Raw genomic sequence first — 22,398 nt, 5'->3', positions numbered from 1 at the left:
TCGGGACGGTTTGGAATCCCATTTTGGGGCTAAATCGAGTGGTTTTAGGGCCGATTTTGGCGCTAAATCAGGGTTTTTTGGTCCCCCCCCATTTTTGGGGTCCCCTATGACCATTTTGAGGTGAAATGGGGGGTTTTGGGGCCCATTTAGGGGTGAAATAGAGGATTTTGGGGTCCCATTTGGGACTCAATCGAGAGGGTTTGGGATCCCATTTTGGGGCTAAATCAAGTGGTTTTGGGGTCCCTTTTGGCTCTAAATCGGGGTATTTTGGCCGCCCCCCATTTTTGGGGTCCCCTCACCCCCACCCCCTCACCCCACACCCCCCTTACCCCCCTCCCCCCCCTCCCAGCGCCCCCAAGAGGAGCGCGACCCCAATGACGCTGACACTGCCAACTACGCCAAACACCCCATTTCGCCCCATTTCCGCCCCGTTTTGCCCCATTTTGGCGCCGTCTCCCCCCGTTGTGTCGCTGGGGGGAGGGGTTGGGGTCCCCCATGAACATTTTCGGGGATTTTGGGGTTCCTTTTGGGGCTAAATTGGGGGGTTTTGAGGTCCCCTATGGGTTTTTGGGGGGAAATCAGGGGGTCCCCTATGGTAATTTGGGGGGGTTTTGGGGTCCTCTATGGGGCTTTTGGGGCTAAATCGTGGACTTTTGGGATCCCTTTTGGGGTAAAATCGAGGGGTTTTGGGGTCCCCATGACCATTTTGGGGTGAAATGGGGGATTTTGGGGTCGCTTTTGGGGCTAAATCGGGGACTTTTGAGGTCCCTTTTGGCTCTAAATTGGGGGTTTTTGGATCCCATTTTGGGCCTAAATCGGGGTATTTTGGCCCCCCCCTCATTTTTGGGGTCCCCTCACCCCCACCCCCTCACCCCACACCCCCCTTACCCCCCTCCCCCACCTCCCAGCGCCCCCAAGAGGAGCGCGACCCCGATGACGCTGACACTGCCGACTACGCCAACCGCCCCATTCCCCCCCATTTCCGCCCCGTTTTCGCCCGTTTTCGCCCCGTTTTGGCCCGTTTCGGCCCCGTTTCCCGCCGCGGGGTCCCCGGGGGGGTCGATGTCCCCACGGGTGTCGGTGACGAAGGTGACGCTGGGGGCGCGGGGCCCGATCCAGCGCGCGTAGGCGCCCACGCGCGTGTAGACGCCGGGGCGGTTGGGGACGGCGCAGCCCTCGCCCCAGCTCACGATGCCGAACAGCACCCAGCGCGACCCCGCGCGGCACACCAGCGGGCCCCCCGAGTCACCCTATGGGGGGGGAGGGGAGGGGGGGGTCAGCGAGGGGGTGGGGACACCCATGGTGGCATCTTGGGGGGGTTTGGGGGTCACCAAGTGGTACCTTGGGGGGGTTATGGGGGGTCAAGGATGGGTTGGGGACACCCATGGGGGGCATCTTGGGGGGGTTATGGGGGTCACCAAGGGGTTCTCAATGACATTTGGGGAGTCAAGGATGGGTTGGGGACACCCATGGTGGCATCTTGGGGGGTTTATGGGGGTCAAGAATGGGTTGGGGACACCCATGGTGGCGTCTCAATGGCATTATGGGGGTCACCAAGGGGTTCTCAATGACATTTGGGGGGTCAAGGATGGGTTGGGGAGACCCATGGTGGCATCTCAATGACATTTTGGGGGTCACCAAGGGGGTGAGGACACCCATGGTGGCATCTTGGGGGGTTATGGGGGTCAAGAATGGGTTGGGGACACCCATGGTGGCATCTTGGGGGGGTTGGGGGTCACCAAGTGGTAACTTGGGGGGGTTTTAGGGGGTCAAGGATGGGTTGGGGACACCCACGGTGGCATCTTGGGGGGTTTATGGGGGTCAAGAATGGGTTGGGGACACTCATGGTGGCATCTTGGGGGGGCTTTGGGGGTCACCAAGTGGTACCTTGGGGGGGGTTATGGGGGGGTCAAGGGTGGGTTGGGGACACCCATGGTGGCGTCTCAATGGCATTATGGGGGTCACCAAGGGGTTCTCAATGACATTTGGGGGGGTCAAGGATGGGTTGGGGACACCCGTGGTGGCACCTCAATGACATTTTGGGGGTCACCAAGGGGTTTGGGGAGACCCATGGTGGCATCTTGGGGGGGTTATGGGGTCACCAAGGGGGTGGGGACATCAGCACCCAGCGCGACCCCGCGCGGCACACCAGCGGGCCCCCCGAGTCACCCTATGGGGGGGAGGGGAGGGGGGGTCAGCGAGGGGGTGGGGACACCCATGGTGGCATCTTGGGGGGGTTTGGGGGTCACCAAGTGGTACCTTGGGGGGGTTATGGGGGGTCAAGGATGGGTTGGGGACACCCATGGTGGCATCTTCGGTGTCCCTGACCCCCCTCTTGGGTCTCCCATTGGGTGCCCTTGACCATGGCTGGATCCCATTGGGTGCCCTCGACCCCCATTGGGTGCTCTTGACTGCCATTGGGTGGCCTTGACCCCCATTGGGTGCTCTTGACCCCATTGGGTGCCCTTGACCATGGTTGAATCCCATTGGGTGCCCTCGACCCCCATTGGGTGCTCTTGACCGCCATTGGGTACCCTCGACCCCCATTGGGTGCTCTTGACCCCATTGGGTGCTCTTGACCCCCATTGGGTGGCCTTGACCCCCATTGGGTACCCTCAACCCCCATTGGGTGCCCTCGACCCCCTTTGGGTGCTCTTGACCCCCATTGGGTGGCCTTGACCCCCATTGGGTACCCTTGGCCATGGTTGGATCCCATTGGGTGCCCTCGATCCCCATTGAGTGCCCTTGACCCTCATTGGGTGCCCTTGGCCGTGCTTGGATTCTATTGGGTGCCCTTGACCCCCATTGGGTGCCCTCGACCCCCATTGGGTGCTCTTGACCGCCATTGGGTGGCCTTGACCCCCATTGGGTGCTCTTGACCCCATTGGGTGCCCTTGACCATGGTTGAATCCCATTGGGTGCCCTCGACCCCCATTGGGTGCTCTTGACCGCCATTGGGTACCCTCGACCCCCATTGGGTGCTCTTGACCCCATTGGGTGCTCTTGACCCCCATTGGGTGGCCTTGACCCCCATTGGGTACCCTCAACCCCCATTGGGTGCCCTCGACCCCCTTTGGGTGCTCTTGACCCCCATTGGGTGGCCTTGACCCCCATTGGGTACCCTTGGCCATGGTTGGATCCCATTGGGTGCCCTCGATCCCCATTGAGTGCCCTTGACCCTCATTGGGTGCCCTTGGCCGTGCTTGGATTCTATTGGGTGCCCTTGACCCCCATTGGGTGCCCTCGACCCCCATTGGGTGCTCTTGACCGCCATTGGGTGGCCTTGACCCCCATTGGGTGCTCTTGACCCCATTGGGTGCCCTTGACCATGGTTGAATCCCATTGGGTGCCCTCGACCCCCATTGGGTGCTCTTGACCGCCATTGGGTACCCTCGACCCTCATTGGGTGCTCTTGACCCCATTGGGTGCTCTTGACCCCCATTGGGTGGCCTTGACCCCCATTGGGTACCCTCAACCCCCATTGGGTGCCCTCGACCCCCTTTGGGTGCTCTTGACCCCCATTGGGTGCCCTTGACCCCACTGGGTGCCCTTGACCATTGTTGAATCCCATTGGGTGTCCTTGACCCCCATTGGGTGCCCTTGACCCCCATTGGGTGCTCTTGACCCCCATTGGGTACCCTTGGCCATGGTTGAATCCCATTGGTGTCCTTGACCCCATTGGGTGCTCTTGACCCCCATTGGGTGCTCTTGACCCCCATTGAGTGCCCTTGACACCCATTGGGTGTCCTTGACCCCCATTGGGTGCCCTTGGCCATGGCTGGATCTCATTGGCTGCCATTGGCCACGGTTGGATCCCATTGCCTCTCATTGGCCCCACCCCCCATGGCACCATCTCAAGGACCTTCTGGTGCCCCCCAAGAGCCCATATCCCCCCATGGCAGCATCTCAATGGGCTTCTGGTGCCCCCCAAGAGCCCATATCCCCCATAGCTACATCTCAATGGGGTTCTGGTGCCCCCCAAGTGGTCCCACCCCCCATGGCGACATCTCAATGGGGTTCTGGTGCCCCCCAAGAGCCCATATCCCCCCATGGTGGCATCTCAAGGACCTTTTGGTGCCCCCCAATGTCCCATATCCCCCCATGGCAACATCTCAATGGGGTTCTGGTGCCCCCCAAGAGCCCATATCCCCCCATAGTGACATCTCAATGGGCTTCTGGTGCCCCCCAAGAGCCCATATCCCCCCATGGCAGCATCTCAATGGGGTTCTGGTGCCCCCCAAGTGGTCCCACCCCCTCCATGGCGACATCTCAAGGACCTTCTGGTGCCCCCCAAGAGCCCATATCCCCCCATGGTGGCATCTCAAGGACCTTTTGGTGCCCCCCAATGTCCCATATCCCCCCATGGCAGCATCTCAATGGGGTTCTGGTGCCCCCCAAGTGGTCCCACCCCCCCCATGGCGACATCTCAAGGACCTTCTGGTGCCCCCCAAGAGCCCATATCCCCCCCATGGTGGCATCACAAGGACCTTTTGGTGCCCCCCAAGAGCCCATATCCCCCCATAGTGACATCTCAATGGGCTTCTGGTGCCCCCCAAGAGCCCATATACCCCCATAGTGGCATCTCAAGGACCTTTTGGTGCCCCCCAATGTCCCATATCCCCCCATGGCAGCATCTCAATGGGGTTCTGGTGCCCCTCAAGAGCCCATATACCCCCATAGTGGCATCTCAAGGACCTTTTGGTGCCCCCCAAGAGCCCATATCCCCCCATGGCGCCATCTCAACGGGGTTCTGGTGGTGACATCTCAATGGGGTTCTGGTGGTGACATCTCAATGGGGTTCTGGTGCCCCCCAAGAGCCCATATCCCCCCATGGTGGCATCTCAAGGACCTTTTGGAGCCCCCCACCTTGCAGGTGTCCTTGCGGCCGTCGGCGTAGCCGGCGCACAGCATGTCGTGGCGGATGCGGCGCGGGGGCCGCGCGCGCCCCATGTCGGTGCCGTAGAGCCGCCGGCACGTCTCCTGCGCCATCAGCGGCACCTCCAGCTGCTGCAGCCGCCGCGGCGACGGAAGGTCCTCTAAAAGGGGGGGAGGGGCAGTGGGTGCCCTCGAACACCATTGGGTGCCCTTGATACCCATTGGGTGCCCTTGGGTGCCCTTGAACCCCATTGGGTGCCCTTGATCCCCATTGGGTGCCCTTGGGTGTCCTTGATCCCCATTGAGTACCCTTGACCCCCATTGGGTGCCCTTGGGTGCCCTTGACCCCCATTGGGTGACCTTGATCCCCATTGAGTACCCTTGACCCCCATTGGGTGCCCTTGACCCCCATTGGGTGACCTTGATCCCCATTGAGTACCCTAGATCCCCATTGGATGCCCTTGATCCCCGTTGGGTGCCCTCGACCCCCTTGGGTGCTCTTGATCCTCATTGGGTCCCCTTGGGTGTGATTGGGTGCCCTTGACCCCCATTGAGTGCCCTTGATCCCCATTGAGTACCCTTGGGTGTGATTGGGTGCCCTTGATCCCCATTGGGTGCCATTGACCCCCATTGGGTGCCCTTGACCCCCATTGGGTGCACTTGGGTGCCCTTGATCCCCATTGAGTACCCTTGACCCCCACTGGGTGCCCTTGATCCTCACTGGGTGCCCTTGATCCCCATTGGGTGCCCTCGAACACCATTGGGTGCCCTTGATACCCACTGGGTGCCCTCGACCCCATTGGGTGCCCTTGACCCCCATTGGGTGCACTTGGGTGCCCTTGAACCCCATTGAGTACCCTTGAACCCCATTGGGTGCCCTTGATCCCCATTGGGTGCACATGGGTGCCCTTGATCCCCATTGAGTATCCTTGACCCCCATTGGGTGCCCTTGACACCCCCTTGGGTGCCCTCGACCCCATTGGGTGCCCTTGATCCCCATTGAGTACCCTTGACCCCCATTGGGTACCCTTGACTCCCCTTGGGTGCCCTTGGGTGTGATTGGGTACCCTTGACCCCCATTGGGTGCCCTTGATCCCCATTGGGTGCCCTTGGGTGCCCTTGACCCCCATTGGGTGACCTTGATCCCCATTGGGTGACCTTGATCCCCATTGGATGCCCTTGATCCCCGTTGGGTGCCCTCGACCCCCTTGGGTGCTCTTGATCCTCATTGGGTCCCCTTGGGTGTGATTGGGTGCCCTTGACCCCCATTGAGTACCCTTGACCCCCATTGAGTACCCTTGGGTGTGATTGGGTGCCCTTGATCCCCATTGGGTGCCACTGACCCCCATTGGGTGCCCTTGACCCCCATTGGGTGCACTTGGGTGCCCTTGATCCCCATTGAGTACCCTTGACCCCCATTGGGTGCCCTTGATCCTCACTGGGTGCCCTTGATCCCCATTGGGTGCCCTCGAACACCATTGGGTGCCCTTGATACCCATTGGGTGCACTTGGGTGCCCTTGATCTCCATTGAGTACCCTTGACCCCCATTGGGTGCACTTGATCCTCACTGGGTGCCCTTGATCCCCATTGGGTGCCCTCGAACACCATTGGGTGCCCTTGATACCCGTTGGGTGCCCTCGACCCCATTGGGTGCCCTTGACCCCCATTGGGTGCACTTGGGTGCCTTTGATCCCCGTTGAGTACCCTTGACCCCCATTGGGTGCCCTTGATCCCCATTGGGTGCACATGGGTGCCCTTGATCCCCATTGAGTATCCTTGACCCCCATTGGGTGTCCTTGACACCCCTTGGGTGCCCTCGACCCCATTGGGTGCCCTTGATCCCCATTGAGTACCCTTGACCCCCATTGGGTGCCCTTGGTCCTCGTTGGGTGCCCTTGAACCCCATTGAATACCTCTGATCCTCACTGGGTGCCCTTGACCCCCATTGGGTACCCTTGACTCCCCTTGGGTGCCCTTGGGTGTGATTGGGTACCCTTGACCCCCATTGGGTGCCATTGATCTCCATTGGGTGCCCTTGGGTGCCCTTGACCCCCATTGGGTGACCTTGATCCCCATTGAGTACCCTTGATCCCCATTGGATGCCCTTGATCCCCGTTGGGTGCCCTCGACCCCCTTGGGTGCTCTTGATCCTCATTGGGTCCCCTTGGGTGTGATTGGGTGCCCTTGACCCCCATTGAGTGTCCTTGATCCCCATTGAGTACCCTTGGGTGTGATTGGGTGCCCTTGATCCCCATTGGGTGCCATTGACCCCCATTGGGTGCCCTTGACCCCCATTGGGTGCACTTGGGTGCCCTTGATCCCCATTGAGTACCCTTGACCCCCATTGGGTGCCCTTGATCCTCACTGGGTGCCCTTGATCCCCATTGGGTGCCCTCGAACACCATTGGGTGCCCTTGATACCCATTGGGTGCACTTGGGTGCCCTTGATCCCCATTGAGTACCCTTGACCCCCATTGGGTGCACTTGATCCTCACTGGGTGCCCTTGATCCCCATTGGGTGCCCTCGAACACCATTGGGTGCCCTTGATACTCGTTGGGTGCCCTCGACCCCATTGGGTGCCCTTGATCCCCATTGGGTGCCATTGACCCCCATTGGGTGCCCTTGACCCCCATTGGGTGCACTTGGGTGCCCTTGATCCCCATTGAGTATCCTTGACCCCCATTGGGTGCCCTTGACACCCCCTTGGGTGCCCTCGACCCCATTGGGTGCCCTTGATCCCCATTGAGTACCCTTGATCCCCATTGGGTGCCCTTGGTCCTCGTTGGGTGCCCTTGATCCCCATTGAATACCTCTGATCCTCACTGGGTGCCCTTGACCCCCATTGGGTACCCTTGACTCCCCTTGGGTGCCCTTGGGTGTGATTGGGTACCCTTGACCCCCATTGGGTGCCCTTGATCCCCATTGGGTGCCCTTGGGTGCCCTTGACCCCCATTGGGTGACCTTGATCCCCATTGAGTACCCTTGATCCCCATTGGATGCCCTTGATCCCCGTTGGGTGCCCTCGACCCCCTTGGGTGCTCTTGATCCTCATTGGGTCCCCTTGGGTGTGATTGGGTGCCTTTGACCCCCATTGAGTGCCCTTGATCCCCATTGAGTACCCTTGGGTGTGATTGGGTGCCCTTGATCCCCATTGGGTGCCATTGACCCCCATTGGGTGCCCTTGACCCCCATTGGGTGCACTTGGGTGCCCTTGATCCCCATTGAGTACCCTTGACCCCCACTGGGTGCCCTTGATCCTCACTGGGTGCCCTTGATCCCCATTGGGTGCCCTCGAACACCATTGGGTGCCCTTGATACCCATTGGGTGCACTTGGGTGCCCTTGATCCCCACTGAGTACCCTTGATCCCCATTGGATGCCCTTGATCCCCGTTGGGTGCCCTCGACCCCCTTGGGTGCTCTTGATCCTCATTGGGTCCCCTTGGGTGTGATTGGGTGCCCTTGATCCCCATTGGGTGCCCTCGACCCCCATTGAGTACCCTTGATCCCCATTGGGTGCCCTTGATCCCCATTGGGTGCCCTTGACCCCCGTTGGGTGCCCTTGAACCCCGTTGGGTGTCCTTGATCCCCATTGGGTGCCCTTGATCCCCCTTGGGTGCCCTTGATCCCCATTGGGTGTCCTTGGGTGCCCATGATCCCCATTGGGTGCCCATGATCCCCATTGGGTGCCCTTGATCCCCATTGGGTGCCCTTGATCCCCATTGAGTACCCTTGACCCCCATTGGGTGCCCTGGACCCCCATTGAGTGCCCTTGATCCCCATTGGGTGCCCTTGACCATGGACCCATTGCCCCCATTGTCCCCATTGCCCCCAATGTCCCCATTGCCCCAAATGTCCCCATTGTCCCCAATGTCCCCAATGTCCCCATTGCCCCCATTGTCCCCATTGCCCCCAATGTCCCCAATGTCCCCATTGCCCCCATTGTCCCCATTGTCCCCAATGTCCCCATTGTCTCCATTGCCCCCATTGCCCCCAATGTCCCCAATGCCCCCAATGCCCCCATTGCCCCAAATGTCCCCATTGCCCCCATTGCCCCCATTGTCCCCATTGCCCCCATTGCCCCCAATGTCCCCAATGCCCCCATTGCCCCCAATGTCCCCATTGCCCCCAATGTCCCCATTGCCCCCATTGCCCCCATCGCCCCCATTGCCCCCATTGCCCCCATTGCCCCCATTGCCCCCACGTCCCCACCTCCCTCGGCGATGTCCCCCCATCCGGTGGCCACGCAGGGGGTCCCGGGCGGGAAGCGCAGGGTGGGGGCGGGGAGGCAGACGGGCAGGATGGTGGCCGAGAAGGGGACGGGCCGGGCCAGCTGGGCCAGCGCGATGTCCCCGCTGGTGGCCTCGCCCGCGTAGGACGGGTGGGGCAGGACACGCCCCAGCGGGATGGACACGCCCACCCCCGACGGGCCCGACAGCTCCGGGGCGCCCAGCAGCACCGTGTACGAGCGGGGGTCACGGTCCCTACGGGGACATGGGGACAATGGGGGTGTTGGGGGTGATGGGGGCAATGGGGGTGTTGGGGGTGATGGGGGCAATGGGGGTGTTGGGGGCATTGGGGACATTGGGGGCAATGGGGGCAATGGGGACATTGGGGGCAATGGGGACATTGGGGACATTGGGGGCAATAGGGACAATGGGGGACATTGGGGGCAATGGGGGCATTGGGGGCATTGGGGGCATTGGGGACATGGGGGGCAATGGGGGGCAATGGGGGCAATGGGGGCAATGGGGGCATTGGGGGCATTGGGGACAATGGGGACATTGGGGGCAATGGGGGCATTGGGGACATTGGGGGCAATGGGGACATTGGGGGCGATGGGGGTGATGGGGGCAATGGGGACATTGGGGTGATGGGGACATGGGGGGCAATTGGGGTGATGGGAGTGATGGGGACATTGGGGACATGTGGGGCAATGGGGACATTGGGGACAATGGGGGTGATGGGGACAATGGGGTCCCCAGGGGTCATGAGTCACCCCCACTTCCAGTCCCCCCCATTTCTCCCATCCAGAACCCCCATGTGACCCCCTCAGCCCCACATTTATCTCCCCAGCCCCATAACCACCCCCTATAGCCCCATTTCCCCCCCATTTCCCCCCATTTCCCCCCATTCCCCCCCAGCCCCACAACCGGCTCCGCTCCCCCACTCTCCTGTCTGGAACGTCAACCCCAACGCACAACTGGTCCCAGCCCCCATTTCCCCCCATATCTCCCCATTTATCCCCATTTCTCCCCATATCCCCCCTTCACAAGCCCCCTGTGACCCCCCCCCCAGCCCCATAACCCCCCATTTCCCCCCATTCCCCCCCATTTCCCCCCAGCCCCACAACCGGCCCCGCTCCCCCACTCTCCTGTCTGGAACGTCAACCCCAACGCACAACTGGTCCCAGCCCCCCATTTCTCCCCATTTCCCCCCCATATCTCCCCTCCCCGACCCCCATGTGACCCCCCCATCCCCCCCCAATCCCCATAGCCCCATAACCCCCCCATTTCACCCTATTTCCCCCCATTTCCCCCAGCCCCACAACCAGCCCCACTCCCCCGCTCTCCTGTCTGGAACGTCAACCCCAACGCACGACTGGTCCCAGCCCCCCATTTCCCCCCATTTCCCCCCATATCTCCCCATTTCTCCCCATTTCCCCCCATATCTCCCCATTTCCTCCCATATCACCTCTTGATCCCCATTGGGTGCCCTTGGGTGCTCTTGAACCCCCTTGAGTGCCCTTGGGTGCCCTTGATCCTCATTGAGCACCCTTGATCCCCATTGGGTGCCCTTGACCCCCATTGACTACCCTTGACTCCCATTGGGTGCCCTTGACCCCCATTGGGTGCCCTTGACCCCCATTGACTACCCTTGACTCCCATTGGGTGCCCTCGATCCCCATTGGGTGCCCTTGACCCCCATTGACTACCCTTGATCCCCATTGGGTGCCCTTGACCCCCATTGGGTGCCCTTGACCCCCATTGACTACCCTTGATCCCCATTGGGTGCCCTTGACCCCCATTGGGTGCCCTTGACCCCCATTGACTACCCTTGACTCCCATTGGGTGCCCTCGATCCCCATTGGGTGCCCTTGACCCCCATTGACTACCCTTGACTCCCATTGGGTGCCCTTGACCCCCATTGGGTGCCCTTGACCCCCATTGACTACCCTTGATCCCCATTGGGTGCCCTTGACCCCCATTGGGTGCCCTTGACCCCCATTGACTACCCTTGACTCCCATTGGGTGCCCTTGACCCCCATTGACTACCATTGATCCCCATTGGGTGCCCTTGACCCCCATTGACTACCCTTGACTCCCATTGGGTGTCCTTGATCCCCATTGGGTGCCCTTAACCCCCATTGACTACCCTTGATCCCCATTGGGTGCCCTTGACCCCCATTGGGTGCCCTTGACCCCCATTGACTACCCTTGACTCCCATTGGGTGCCCTTGACCCCCATTGGGTGCCCTTGACCCCCATTGACTACCCTTGATCCCCATTGGGTGCCCTTGACCCCCATTGGGTGCCCTTGACCCCCATTGACTACCCTTGATCCCCATTGGGTGCCCTTGACCCCCATTGGGTGCCCTTGACCCCCATTGACTACCCTTGACTCCCATTGGGTGCCCTCGATCCCCATTGGGTGCCCTTGACCCCCATTGACTACCCTTGACTCCCATTGGGTGCCCTTGACCCCCATTGGGTGCCCTTGACCCCCATTGACTACCCTTGATCCCCATTGGGTGCCCTTGACCCCCATTGGGTGCCCTTGACCCCCATTGACTACCCTTGACTCCCATTGGGTGCCCTTGACCCCCATTGACTACCATTGATCCCCATTGGGTGCCCTTGACCCCCATTGACTACCCTTGATCCCCATTGGGTGCCCTTGATCCCCATTGGGTGCCCTTGACCCCCATTGACTACCCTTGATCCCCATTGGGTGCCCTTGACCCCCATTGGGTGCCCTTGACCCCCATTGACTACTCTTGACTCCCATTGGGTGCCCTTGATCCCCATTGGGTGCCCTTGACCCCCATTGACTACTCTTGATCCCCATTGGGTGCCCTTGACCCCCATTGGGTGCCCTTGACCCCCATTGACTACCCTTGACCCCCATTGGGTGCCCTTGACCCCCATTGACTACCCTTGACTCCGATTGGGTGCCCTTGATCCCCATTGGGTGCCCTTGACCCCCATTGACTACCCTTGATCCCCATTGGGTGCCCTTGACCCCCATTGGGTGCCCTTGACCCCCATTGAGTATCCACCCCCCCCCACCCCCCCCGACCCATAGCGCCCCATAGCGCCCCATAGCGCCCCAACGCACAACTGGTCCCAGCCCCCCCATTTCCCCCCATTTCTCCCCACATCCCCCCTCCCCGCCACCCAGGTGACCCCCCCCCCCGCCCCATAGCGCCCCACAGCGCCCCGACGCACAACTGGTCCCAGCCCCCCATTTCCCCCCATATCCTCCCATTTCCCCCCTCCCTGCCCCCAGGTGACCCCCCCCCGCCCCATAGCGCCCCACAGCGCCCCATTCTCACGTCTGGAAGCAGTGTGCGGCCGTGAGCACCCAGGCGGGCGCCACCAGGGAGGCCCCGCAGACGTGGCGGCCGCGGCGCCGCAGGGAGCCCTGCCACGGCCACTGCCCCTCCCCCGCGTCCTCGCCGCCCACGTTGCGCGACAGCCCCGCCAGGGGGCGCCCGCAGCCTGGGGACAATGGGGATCAATGGGGGCGATGGGGGCGATGGGGGCGATGGGGACATTGGGGACAATGGGGGCAATGGGGGCAATGGGGGTGATGGGGACATTGGGGGCAATGGGGGCAATGGGGGCAATGGGGGCAATGGGGGCAATGGGGACATTGGGGACATTGGGGGCAATGGGGACAATAGGGACAATGGGGACAATGGGGGACAATGGGGACATTGGGGGCAATGGGGGCAATGGGGACATTGGGGGCAATGGGGGCGATGGGGACATTGGGGGCAATGGGGACAATGGGGGCAATGGGGACATTGGGGGTGATGGGGGCAATGGGGGTGATGGGGGCGATGGGGACATTGGGGGTGATGGGGGCAATGGGGACACTGGGGGTAATGGGGACATTGGGGGCATTGGGGGCAATGGGGGCAATGGGGGCAATGGGGGCAATGGGGGCGATGGGGGCGATGGGGACATTGGGGGCAATGGGGGCAATGGGGGTGATGGGGACATTGGGGGCATTGGGGGCAATGGGGGCAATGGGGGCAATGGGGGCAATGGGGGCGATGGGGGCGATGGGGACATTGGGGGCAATGGGGGCAATGGGGGTGATGGGGACATTGGGGGCAATGGGGACATTGGGGGCAATGGGGGTATTGGGGACACATGAGGTAATGGGGGCAATGGGGGCAATGGGGACAATGGGGGTGATGGGGACATTGGGGGCGATGGGGACAATGGGGGCAATGGGGGCATTGGGGACATTGGGGATAATGGGGACATTGGGGGAAATGGGGACAATGGGGTAATGGGGACATTGGGGACATTGGGACAATGGGGTAATGGGGGGCAATGGGGGTCAATGGGGGCAATGGGGACAATGGGGACATTGGGGACATTGGGGGCGATGGGGACATTGGGGACATTGGGGACAATGGGGGCAATGGGGACATTGGGGGCAATGGGGACATTGGGGACAATGGGGACAATGGGGGTGATGGGGACAATGGGGGCGATGGGGACAATGGGGATATTGGGGGCAATGGGGACAATGGGGACATTGGGGGCAATGGGGACAATGGGGACACATGGGGTAATGGGGACAATGAGGACAATGGGGGTAATGAGGGTAATTAATGGGATAATGGGGTAATGGGGGCAATGGGGGCAATGGGGACATTGGGGACAATGGGGACAATGGGGACATTGGGGACAATGGGGACAATGGGAGCGATGGGGACAATGGGGGATATTGGGGGCAATGGGGGCGATGGGGACAATGGGGACAATGGGGGCGATGGGGACATTTGGGACAGTGGGGTAATGGGGGGCAATGGGGGGCAATGGGGGTCAATGGGGACATTGGGGACAATGGGGGCAATGGGGACAATGGGGACATTGGGGACAATGGGGGCGATGGGGGCAATTAATGGGATAATTAATGGGGATAATTAATGGGGTAATGGGACAATGGGATAATTAATGGGATATTGGGGTAATGGGGGTAATGGGGGTAATTAATTAATGGGATAATGGGGTAATTGGGGTAATGGGGGCGATGGGGATAATTAATGGGATAACGGGGTAATGGGGGTGATGGGGATAATGAGGATAATTAACGGGATAATGGGGTAATGGGGGTAATGGGGATAATTAATGGGCTAATGGGGTAATGGGATCAATGGGGGTAATTAATGGGGTAATTAATGGGATAGTAGGGTAATTAATGGGCTAATGGGGTAATTAATGGGGTAATTAATGGGGCAGTGGGGTAATTAATGGGGTAATGGGGTAATTAATGGGTAGTGGGGCAATTAGTGGGGTAGTGGGGTAATTAATGGCGTAATGGGGTAATTAATGGGGTAGTGGGGTAATTAATGGGGGAGTGGGGTAATTAGTGAGTAATTAACGGGTCAATGGGACATGGGGGTCCCCCCATCCCCCACTCACTGAACTTGGACCTGGAGAGCGGCCCCGGGGAGCCTGCGGGGGGGAGCGCTCAGGGACCCAGGCGTCCGGGACCCATAAGTGACCCCCATGACCCCCCAGGGGACCCAGGCGTCCGGGACCCATAACTGACCCCCATGACCCCCCAGGGGACCCAGGCGTCCGGGACCCATAACTGACCCCCCCAGGGGACCCAGGTGTCTGGGCCCCATAACTGACCCCCATGACCCCCCAGGGGACCCAGGCGTCCGGGACCCATAAGTGACCCCCATGACCCCCCAGGGGACCCAGGCGTCCGGGACCCATAAGTGACCCCCATGACCCTCCAGGGGACCCAGGCGTCCAGGACCCATAAGTGACCCCCATGACTCCCTAGAGGGACCCAGGCGTCTGGGCCCCATAAGTGACCCCCATGACCCCCCAGGGGACCCAGGCGTCCGGGACCCATAACTGACCCCCATGACCCCCCAGGGGACCCAGGCGTCCGGGACCCATAACTGACCCCCCCAGGGGACCCAGGTGTCTGGGACCCATAACTGACCCCCATGACCCCCAGGGGACCCAGGCGTCCGGGACCCATAAGTGACCCCCATGACCCTCCAGGGGACCCAGGCGTCCGGGACCCATAAGTGACCCCCATGACCCTCCAGGGGACCCAGGCGTCCGGGACCCATAAGTGACCCCCATGACCCCCCAGGGGACCCAGGCGTCCGGGACCCATAAGTGACCCCCATGACCCTCCAGGGGACCCAGGCGTCCAGGACCCATAAGTGACCCCCATGACTCCCTAGAGGGACCCAGGCGTCTGGGCCCCATAAGTGACCCCCATGACCCCCCAGGGGACCCAGGCGTCCGGGACCCATAACTGACCCCCATGACCCCCCAGGGGACCCAGGCGTCCGGGACCCATAACTGACCCCCCCCAGGGGACCCAGGTGTCTGGGCCCCATAACTGACCCCCATGACCCCCCAGGGGACCCAGGCGTCCGGGACCCATAAGTGACCCCCATGACCCCCCAGGGGACCCAGGCGTCCGGGACCCATAACTGACCCCCATGACCCCCCAGGGGACCCAGGCGTCCGGGACCCATAAGTGACCCCCATGACCCCCCAGGGGACCCAGGCGTCCGGGATCCATAAGTGACCCCCATGACCCCCCAGGGGACCCAGGCGTCCGGGACCCATAAGTGACCCCCATGACCCTCCAGGGGACCCAGGCATCCGGGACCCATAACTGACCCCCATGACCCCCCAGGGGACCCAGGCGTCCAGGACCCATAACTGACCCCTATGACCCCCAGAGGGACCCAGGCGTCCGGGACCCATAAGTGACACCCCCCCCCGCCCCCCGGGGACCCAGGCGTCCGGGCCCCCTTAAGTGACCCCCCCCCCCCTTCCGGGGACCCAGGCGTCCAGGCCCCATAATTGACCACCCTAGAGGGACCCAGGCGTCCGGGCCCCACAACTGATCCCCAATCTCAGGGGACTCAGGTGTCCGGGCCCCATAATTGACCTCCCCTAGAGGGACCCAGGCGTCCGGGCCCCACATCCCCCCCCCATAACCCCCCTATATGGACCCAGGTGTTCGGGGCCCCACACCTGCCCCATAAGTGACTCCCCCAATACCAAAGGACCCAGTCCCACATCCCCCCCCATAAGCCCCCTAGAGGGACCCAGGTGTCCGGGCCCCACAAGTGACCTCTCCCCCCAGGGGACCCAGGCGTCCGGGCCCCACATCCCCCCCCATACCCCCCCTAGAGGGACCAGGCATCCGGGCCCCCTAATTGACCCCCATGACCACTCAAGAGGGACCCAGGCGTCCGGGCCCCATAAGTGACCCCCATAGCCCCCAGGGGACCCAGGCGTCCGGGGCCCCACATCCCCCCCCATAACCCCCCAGAGGGACCCAGGTGTCCGGGCCCCACATCCCCCCCCCCATAACCCCCCAGAGGGACCCAGGCGTCCGGGCCCCACACCTGCCCCATAAGTGACTCCCCCAATACCAAAGGACCCAGCCCCACATCCCCCCCCATGACCCCCCTAGAGGGACCCAGGCGTCCGGGCCCCACAAGTGACCCCCCCCCAGGGGACCCAGGCGTCCGGGCCCCACATCCCTCCCCATAACCCCCCTATATGGACCCAGGTGTTCGGGCCCCACACCTGCCCCATAAGTGACACCACCAATGCCAAAGAATCCAGCCCCACATCCCCCCCATAAGCCCCCTAGAGGGACCCAGGTGTCCGGGCCCCATAACTGACCCCCATGACCCCCAGGGGACCCAGGTGTCCGGGCCCCATAAGTGACTCCCCCAATACCAAAGGACCCAGCCCCACATCCCCCCCCATGACCACCTAGAGGGACCCAGGCGTCCGGGCCCCACAAGTGACCCCCCCCCCCAGGGGACCCAGGCGTCCGGGCCCCACATCCCCCCCATAACCCCCCTAGAGGGACCTAGGCGTCCGGGCCCCATAACTGACCCCCCTAGGGGACCCAGGCGTCCGGGCCCCACAAGTGACCCCAAATCCCAGGGGACCCAGGTGTCCGGGCCCCACAAGTGACCCCCATGACCCCCAGGGAACCCCAGGCGTTCGGGCCCCACATCCCCCCCATAACCCCCCTAGAGAGACCCAGGCATCCGGGCCCCCTAATTGACCCCCATGACCACCCCAGAGGGACCCAGGCGTCCGGGCCCCACAACCTGCCCCATAAGTGACTCCCCCAATACCAAAGGACCCAGCCCCCACATCCCCCCCCATGACCCCCTAGAGGGACCCAGGCGTCCGGGGCCCCATAAGTGACTCCCCAATGCCAAAGGACCCAGCCCCACATCCCCCCCATGACCCCCTAGAGGGACCCAGGCGTCCGGGCCCCACAAGTGACCCCCCCCCAGGGGACCCAGGCGTCCGGGCCCCACCTGTGTCGCAGCCGTGGGTCGCGCGCCGTGGGCCGCCAGCAGCAGCAGCAGCAGCACCAGGGGGTCGGGGGTCCCCCATGGCGGCCCAGCCCCCCAACCGGGCCCCACGGCGACGCCGCTTATATGGGGCGCGTGGGGGCGGGGCCGGGGGGGCGGGGCCTGGGGGGGGCGGGGCCGGGCGGGGCCCCTCGCCCGACGGGTTCGCCCACGCGCCGGGGGGCGGGGGTGGGGCCCGACGCCTGGGTCCCTCACCCCGCGTCACCCCCATGGGTGGGGCCCGGACGCCTGGGTCCCTTCATTGGGGTGTCACTTATGGGGCGGATATGGGGCCCGGATGCCTGGGGTCCCTTCATTGGGGTGTCACTTATGGGGCCCGGACGCCTGGGTCCCTCACCCCACGTCACCCCCCATGTGTGGGGCCCGGACGCCTGGGTCCCACAGTTGACATCAACCCCCATATATGGGGCTCAGACGCCTGGGTCCCTTCATTGGGGTGTCACTTATGGGGCAGATATGGGGCCCGGACGCCTGGGTCCCTTCATTTGGGGTGTCACTTATGGGCAGATATGGGCCCGGACGCCTGGGTCCTTTCATTGAGGTGTCACTTATGGGGCAGATATGGGGCCCGGACGCCTGCGTCCCTTCATTGGGTGTCACTTATGCGGGCAGATATGGGCCCGGACGCCTGGGTCCTTTCATTGGGGTGTCACTTATGGGGCAGATATGGGGCCCGGACGCCTGGGTCCCTTCATTGGGGTGTCACTTATGGGGCAGATATGGGGCCCGGATGCCTGGGTCCCTCACCCCACATCATTCCCATATATGGGTCCCTTCCTTGGGGGTTCACTTATGGGGCCCCGGACGCCTGGGTCCACTCACTTGTCATCACCCACCATATATGGGGCCCGGACGCCTGGGTCCCTCTATTTGTCTACAGCCCCATATGTGGGGCCCCGGACGCCTGGGTCCCTCACTCCACATCATTCTCATGTATGGGGCCCCGGACGCCTGGGTCCCTCACCCCACATCAGCCCCATATATGGGTCCCGGACGCCTGGGTCCCTCACCCCACATCAGCCCATATATGGGGCCCGGACGCCTGGGTCCCTTCATTGGGGTGTCACTTATGGGGCAGATGTGGGGCCCGGACGCCTGGGTCCCTTGGTTGGAGGTTCACTTATGGGTCCCGGATGCCTGGGTCCCTCACTTGACATCAACCCCCATATATGGGTCCCGGACGCCTGGGTCCCTTGGTTGGAGGTTCACTTATGGGTCCCGGACGCCTGGGTCCCTCCCCGCCCCCCCCGTCCCCTGCCCGGGGGGGGGGTGTGGGGCAGGGTGTGGGGCCCGGACGCCTGGGTCCCTCCCCCCACGCCAGCGTCTCATGTCCCAACAGGCCCCGTCAGCACAAACTTATGGGGCCCGGACGCCTGGGTCCCTTCCCTTCCCCTCCCCCCACCCCCCCCCAATGGAATCTATGGGTCACCCAGCCCCCCCCAACCCCCCCAAACAGGCACCTCCCTGGACACCTAAACCCCAACAACGGGCCCCTATGGGGGCATCAGGACCCCACCCCCTCCACCAAGCCCCCAACCCCCCCCCAAATAAAATCTATGGGGCAGCCAGGCCCCCAAACCCCCAAACCGCCCCCCAAGCGCCCCCAGACCCCCAATATCCCCCTATGGGGCAGCCGGACCCCCAAGTCCCCCCAGATCCCCCCAAAACCCCCAACAGGCACCTACATGGACACCTAAACCCCCCCCAAGGCGCGAATCAGGACCCCAAACCCCTCCGGGAGCCCCAAATCGCCCCAAAATGGCCCCAAAACGGCCGCAAAACGCCCCGAAACACATCGGAGACACAAAATAACATCCAGAGAACCCCCCGGGAGCCCAAAAAGCCTCAAATTCACCCCAAAAAGGCTTAAAAGCGCTTCTGACCTTCCCAAGATGGCGGCGCGAAGGGGGGGGCTTTAAACCCTCTCAAAATGGCGGCCGGAAAAAGGGCGGGAAACGGACCCTCTCAAAATGGCGGCCGGAGAAGGGCGGGAATTTGACCTTCCCAAGATGGCGCCCGGCCCCTCCTGCTCCCCCCCCCGCCCTCCCCAAGATGGCGGCGCCGCCAGGGGGCGTGGCCTCGCTCCCCATTGGCTGCGGCGGCCGCGGGGGCCGCTGGGATCGCGCCGGACCCGGAACGAGCCGCCGCCGCCATTATGGTGAGCGCCAAAAAAGCCCCAAAATCACCCCAATTTGCCCCAAAAATCCCCCCCCGCGGCCCTCCCCCACCCTCGGGAAACCCCCCCCGCGTGGGGAACCCCCGGGTTTGCGCGGGAAATCCCGGATTTGCGCGGGAAAGAGCGGATTTGCGCGGGAAATGCGACACACCCCCCCCCCCCCGGGCCCCGCGCGGAGGCCACACCCCTTTTCCTTATAAGGAAAACCACGCCCCCCCTGGTGGAGGCCACGCCCACATATCGTTGGCCACGCCCCTATGGGACCAACCACGCCCACATAACAATGACCACGCCCCCTATGGCGCTGGCCACGCCCACAGGACCCCACCCATGTGACCCCACGTGACCCCCATGTGACACCCCCTCCCATGACCCCATGTGACCCCCTGACCCTGGTGACCCCCATGTGACCCCCTGACCCCCATGTGACCCCGACCCCCCATGTGACCCCCCCATGACCCCATGTGACCCTTGACCCCCATGTGACCCCGACCCCCCCATGTGACCCCCCCATGACCCCATGTGACCCCCTGACCCCCCATGTGACCCCCATGTGACCCCAGAGCATCATGTGACCCTCCCTCCCCATCCCATGTGACCCCACCCATGACCCCATGTGACCCCCTGATCCCCATGTGACCCCCATGTGACCCCAGAGCATCATGTGACCCTCCCCCCCCATCCCATGTGACCCCACCCATGACCCCATGTGACCCCCTGACCCCCATGTGACCCCATGTGACCCCAGACCCCCATGTGACCCCCATATAACCCCCCTATGACCCCACCCCCCATGACCCCCGACCCCCCCATATAACCCCATATGACCCCACCCCCCCATGACCCCTGACCCCCCCCGTGACCCCCCCGTGACCCCGTGACCCCCGTGTGACCCCAGGACGTGTTCCTGATGATCCGGCGGCACAAAACCACCATCTTCACGGACGCGAAGGAGTCGAGCACCGTGCTGGAGCTCAAGCGCGTGGTGGAGGGCATCCTGCACCGGCCCCCCCAGGACCAGCGCCTGTACAAGGTACCTATGGGGCCCATACATCATATAGATCAGATACATCACCATAGAGACCATAGAGATCAGATACATAACCATAGAGATGAGATACGGCACCATAGAGACCTTAGAGATCACCATAGAGACCATAGAGACCAGATACATAACCATAGAGACCAGAGAGATCACCAGAGAGACCATAGAGATCATAGAGTTCAGATACATAACCATAGAGACCATAGAGATCACCAGAGAGACCAGAGAGATCATAGAGTTCAGATACATAACCATAGAGACCAGAGAGATCACCAGAGAGACCAGAGAGATCATAGAGTTCAGATACATAACCATAGAGACCATAGAGATCACCATAGAGACCATAGAGATCATAGAGTTCAGATACATAACCATAGAGACCATAGAGATCACCAGAGAGACCATAGAGATCGTAGAGTTCAGATACATAACCATAGAGACCAGAGAGATCACCAGAGAGACCATAGAGATCATAGAGTTCAGATACATAACCATAGAGACCAGAGAGATCACCAGAGAGATCATAGAGTTCAGATACATAACCATAGAGACCAGAGAGATCACCAGAGAGATCATAGAGTTCAGATACATAACCATAGAGACCAGAGAGTTCAGATACGTAACCATAGAGACCATAGAGATCACCAGAGAGACCATAGAGATCATAGAGTTCAGATACATAACCATAGAGACCATAGAGTTCAGATACGTAACCATAGAGACCATAGAGATCACCAGAGAGACCATAGAGATCATAGAGTTCAGATACATAACCATAGAGACCAGAGAGATCACCAGAGAGACCAGAGAGATCACCAGAGAGACCAGAGAGATCATAGAGTTCAGATACAGAACCATAGAGACCAGAGAGATCACCATAGAGACCATAGAGATCATAGAGTTCAGGTACATAACCATAGAGACCAGAGAGATCACCATAGAGACCAGAGAGGATCATAGAGTTCAGATACATAACCATAGAGACCAGGAGAGATCACCAGAGAGACCAGAGAGATCATAGAGTTCAGATACAGAACCATAGAGACCAGAGAGATCACCAGAGAGACCATAGAGACCATAGAGTTCAGATACAGAACCATAGAGACCATAGAGATCACCAGAGAGACCATAGAGATCGTAGAGTTCAGATACAGAACCATAGAGACCAGAGAGATCACCAGAGAGACCATAGAGACCATAGAGTTTCAGATACATAACCATAGAGACCATAGAGATCACCAGAGAGACCAGAGAGATCATAGAGTTCAGATACATAACCATAGAGACCAGAGAGATCATAGAGTTCAGATACATAACCATAGAGACCATAGAGATCACCAGAGAGACCAGAGAGATCATAGAGTTCAGATACATAACCATAGAGACCAGAGAGATCACCAGAGAGACCATAGAGATCATAGAGTTCAGATACATAACCATAGAGACCATAGAGATCACCAGAGAGACCAGAGAGATCATGGAGTTCAGATACATAACCATAGAGACCAGAGAGATCACCAGAGAGACCATAGAGATCATAGAGTTCAGATACATAACCATAGAGACCAGAGAGATCACCATAGAGACCAGGGAGATCATAGAGTTCAGATACAGAACCATAGAGACCAGAGAGATCACCAGAGAGACCATAGAGTTCAGATACGTAAC

At 61.4% G+C, this 22,398-nt stretch overlaps 1 protein-coding gene across 1 annotated transcript; it reads right to left on the bottom strand.

The window, feature by feature from the left end:
- Nucleotides 1–884: 884 nt before the first annotated feature.
- LOC308051158 (serine protease 33-like) lies at nt 885–17,531 on the bottom strand (the record flags this gene model as incomplete). Its single annotated transcript, XM_080361489.1, has 6 exons — nt 885–1,250; nt 4,867–5,036; nt 9,088–9,359; nt 12,431–12,596; nt 14,541–14,573; nt 17,453–17,531. 6 exons carry the CDS (start codon nt 17,529–17,531, stop codon nt 885–887), a joined length of 1,086 nt encoding a protein of 361 aa, XP_080217615.1.
- Between the last annotated feature and the right edge of the window lie 4,867 nt (nt 17,532–22,398).

This window comes from Nesoenas mayeri (genome assembly GCF_963082525.1).
Source record: "Nesoenas mayeri genome assembly, chromosome: 32".
Classification (NCBI taxonomy): domain Eukaryota; kingdom Metazoa; phylum Chordata; class Aves; order Columbiformes; family Columbidae; genus Nesoenas; species Nesoenas mayeri.
The sequence above is the reverse complement of the archived record's forward strand: the minus strand, read 5'-3'. Positions and strand labels throughout refer to the sequence as shown.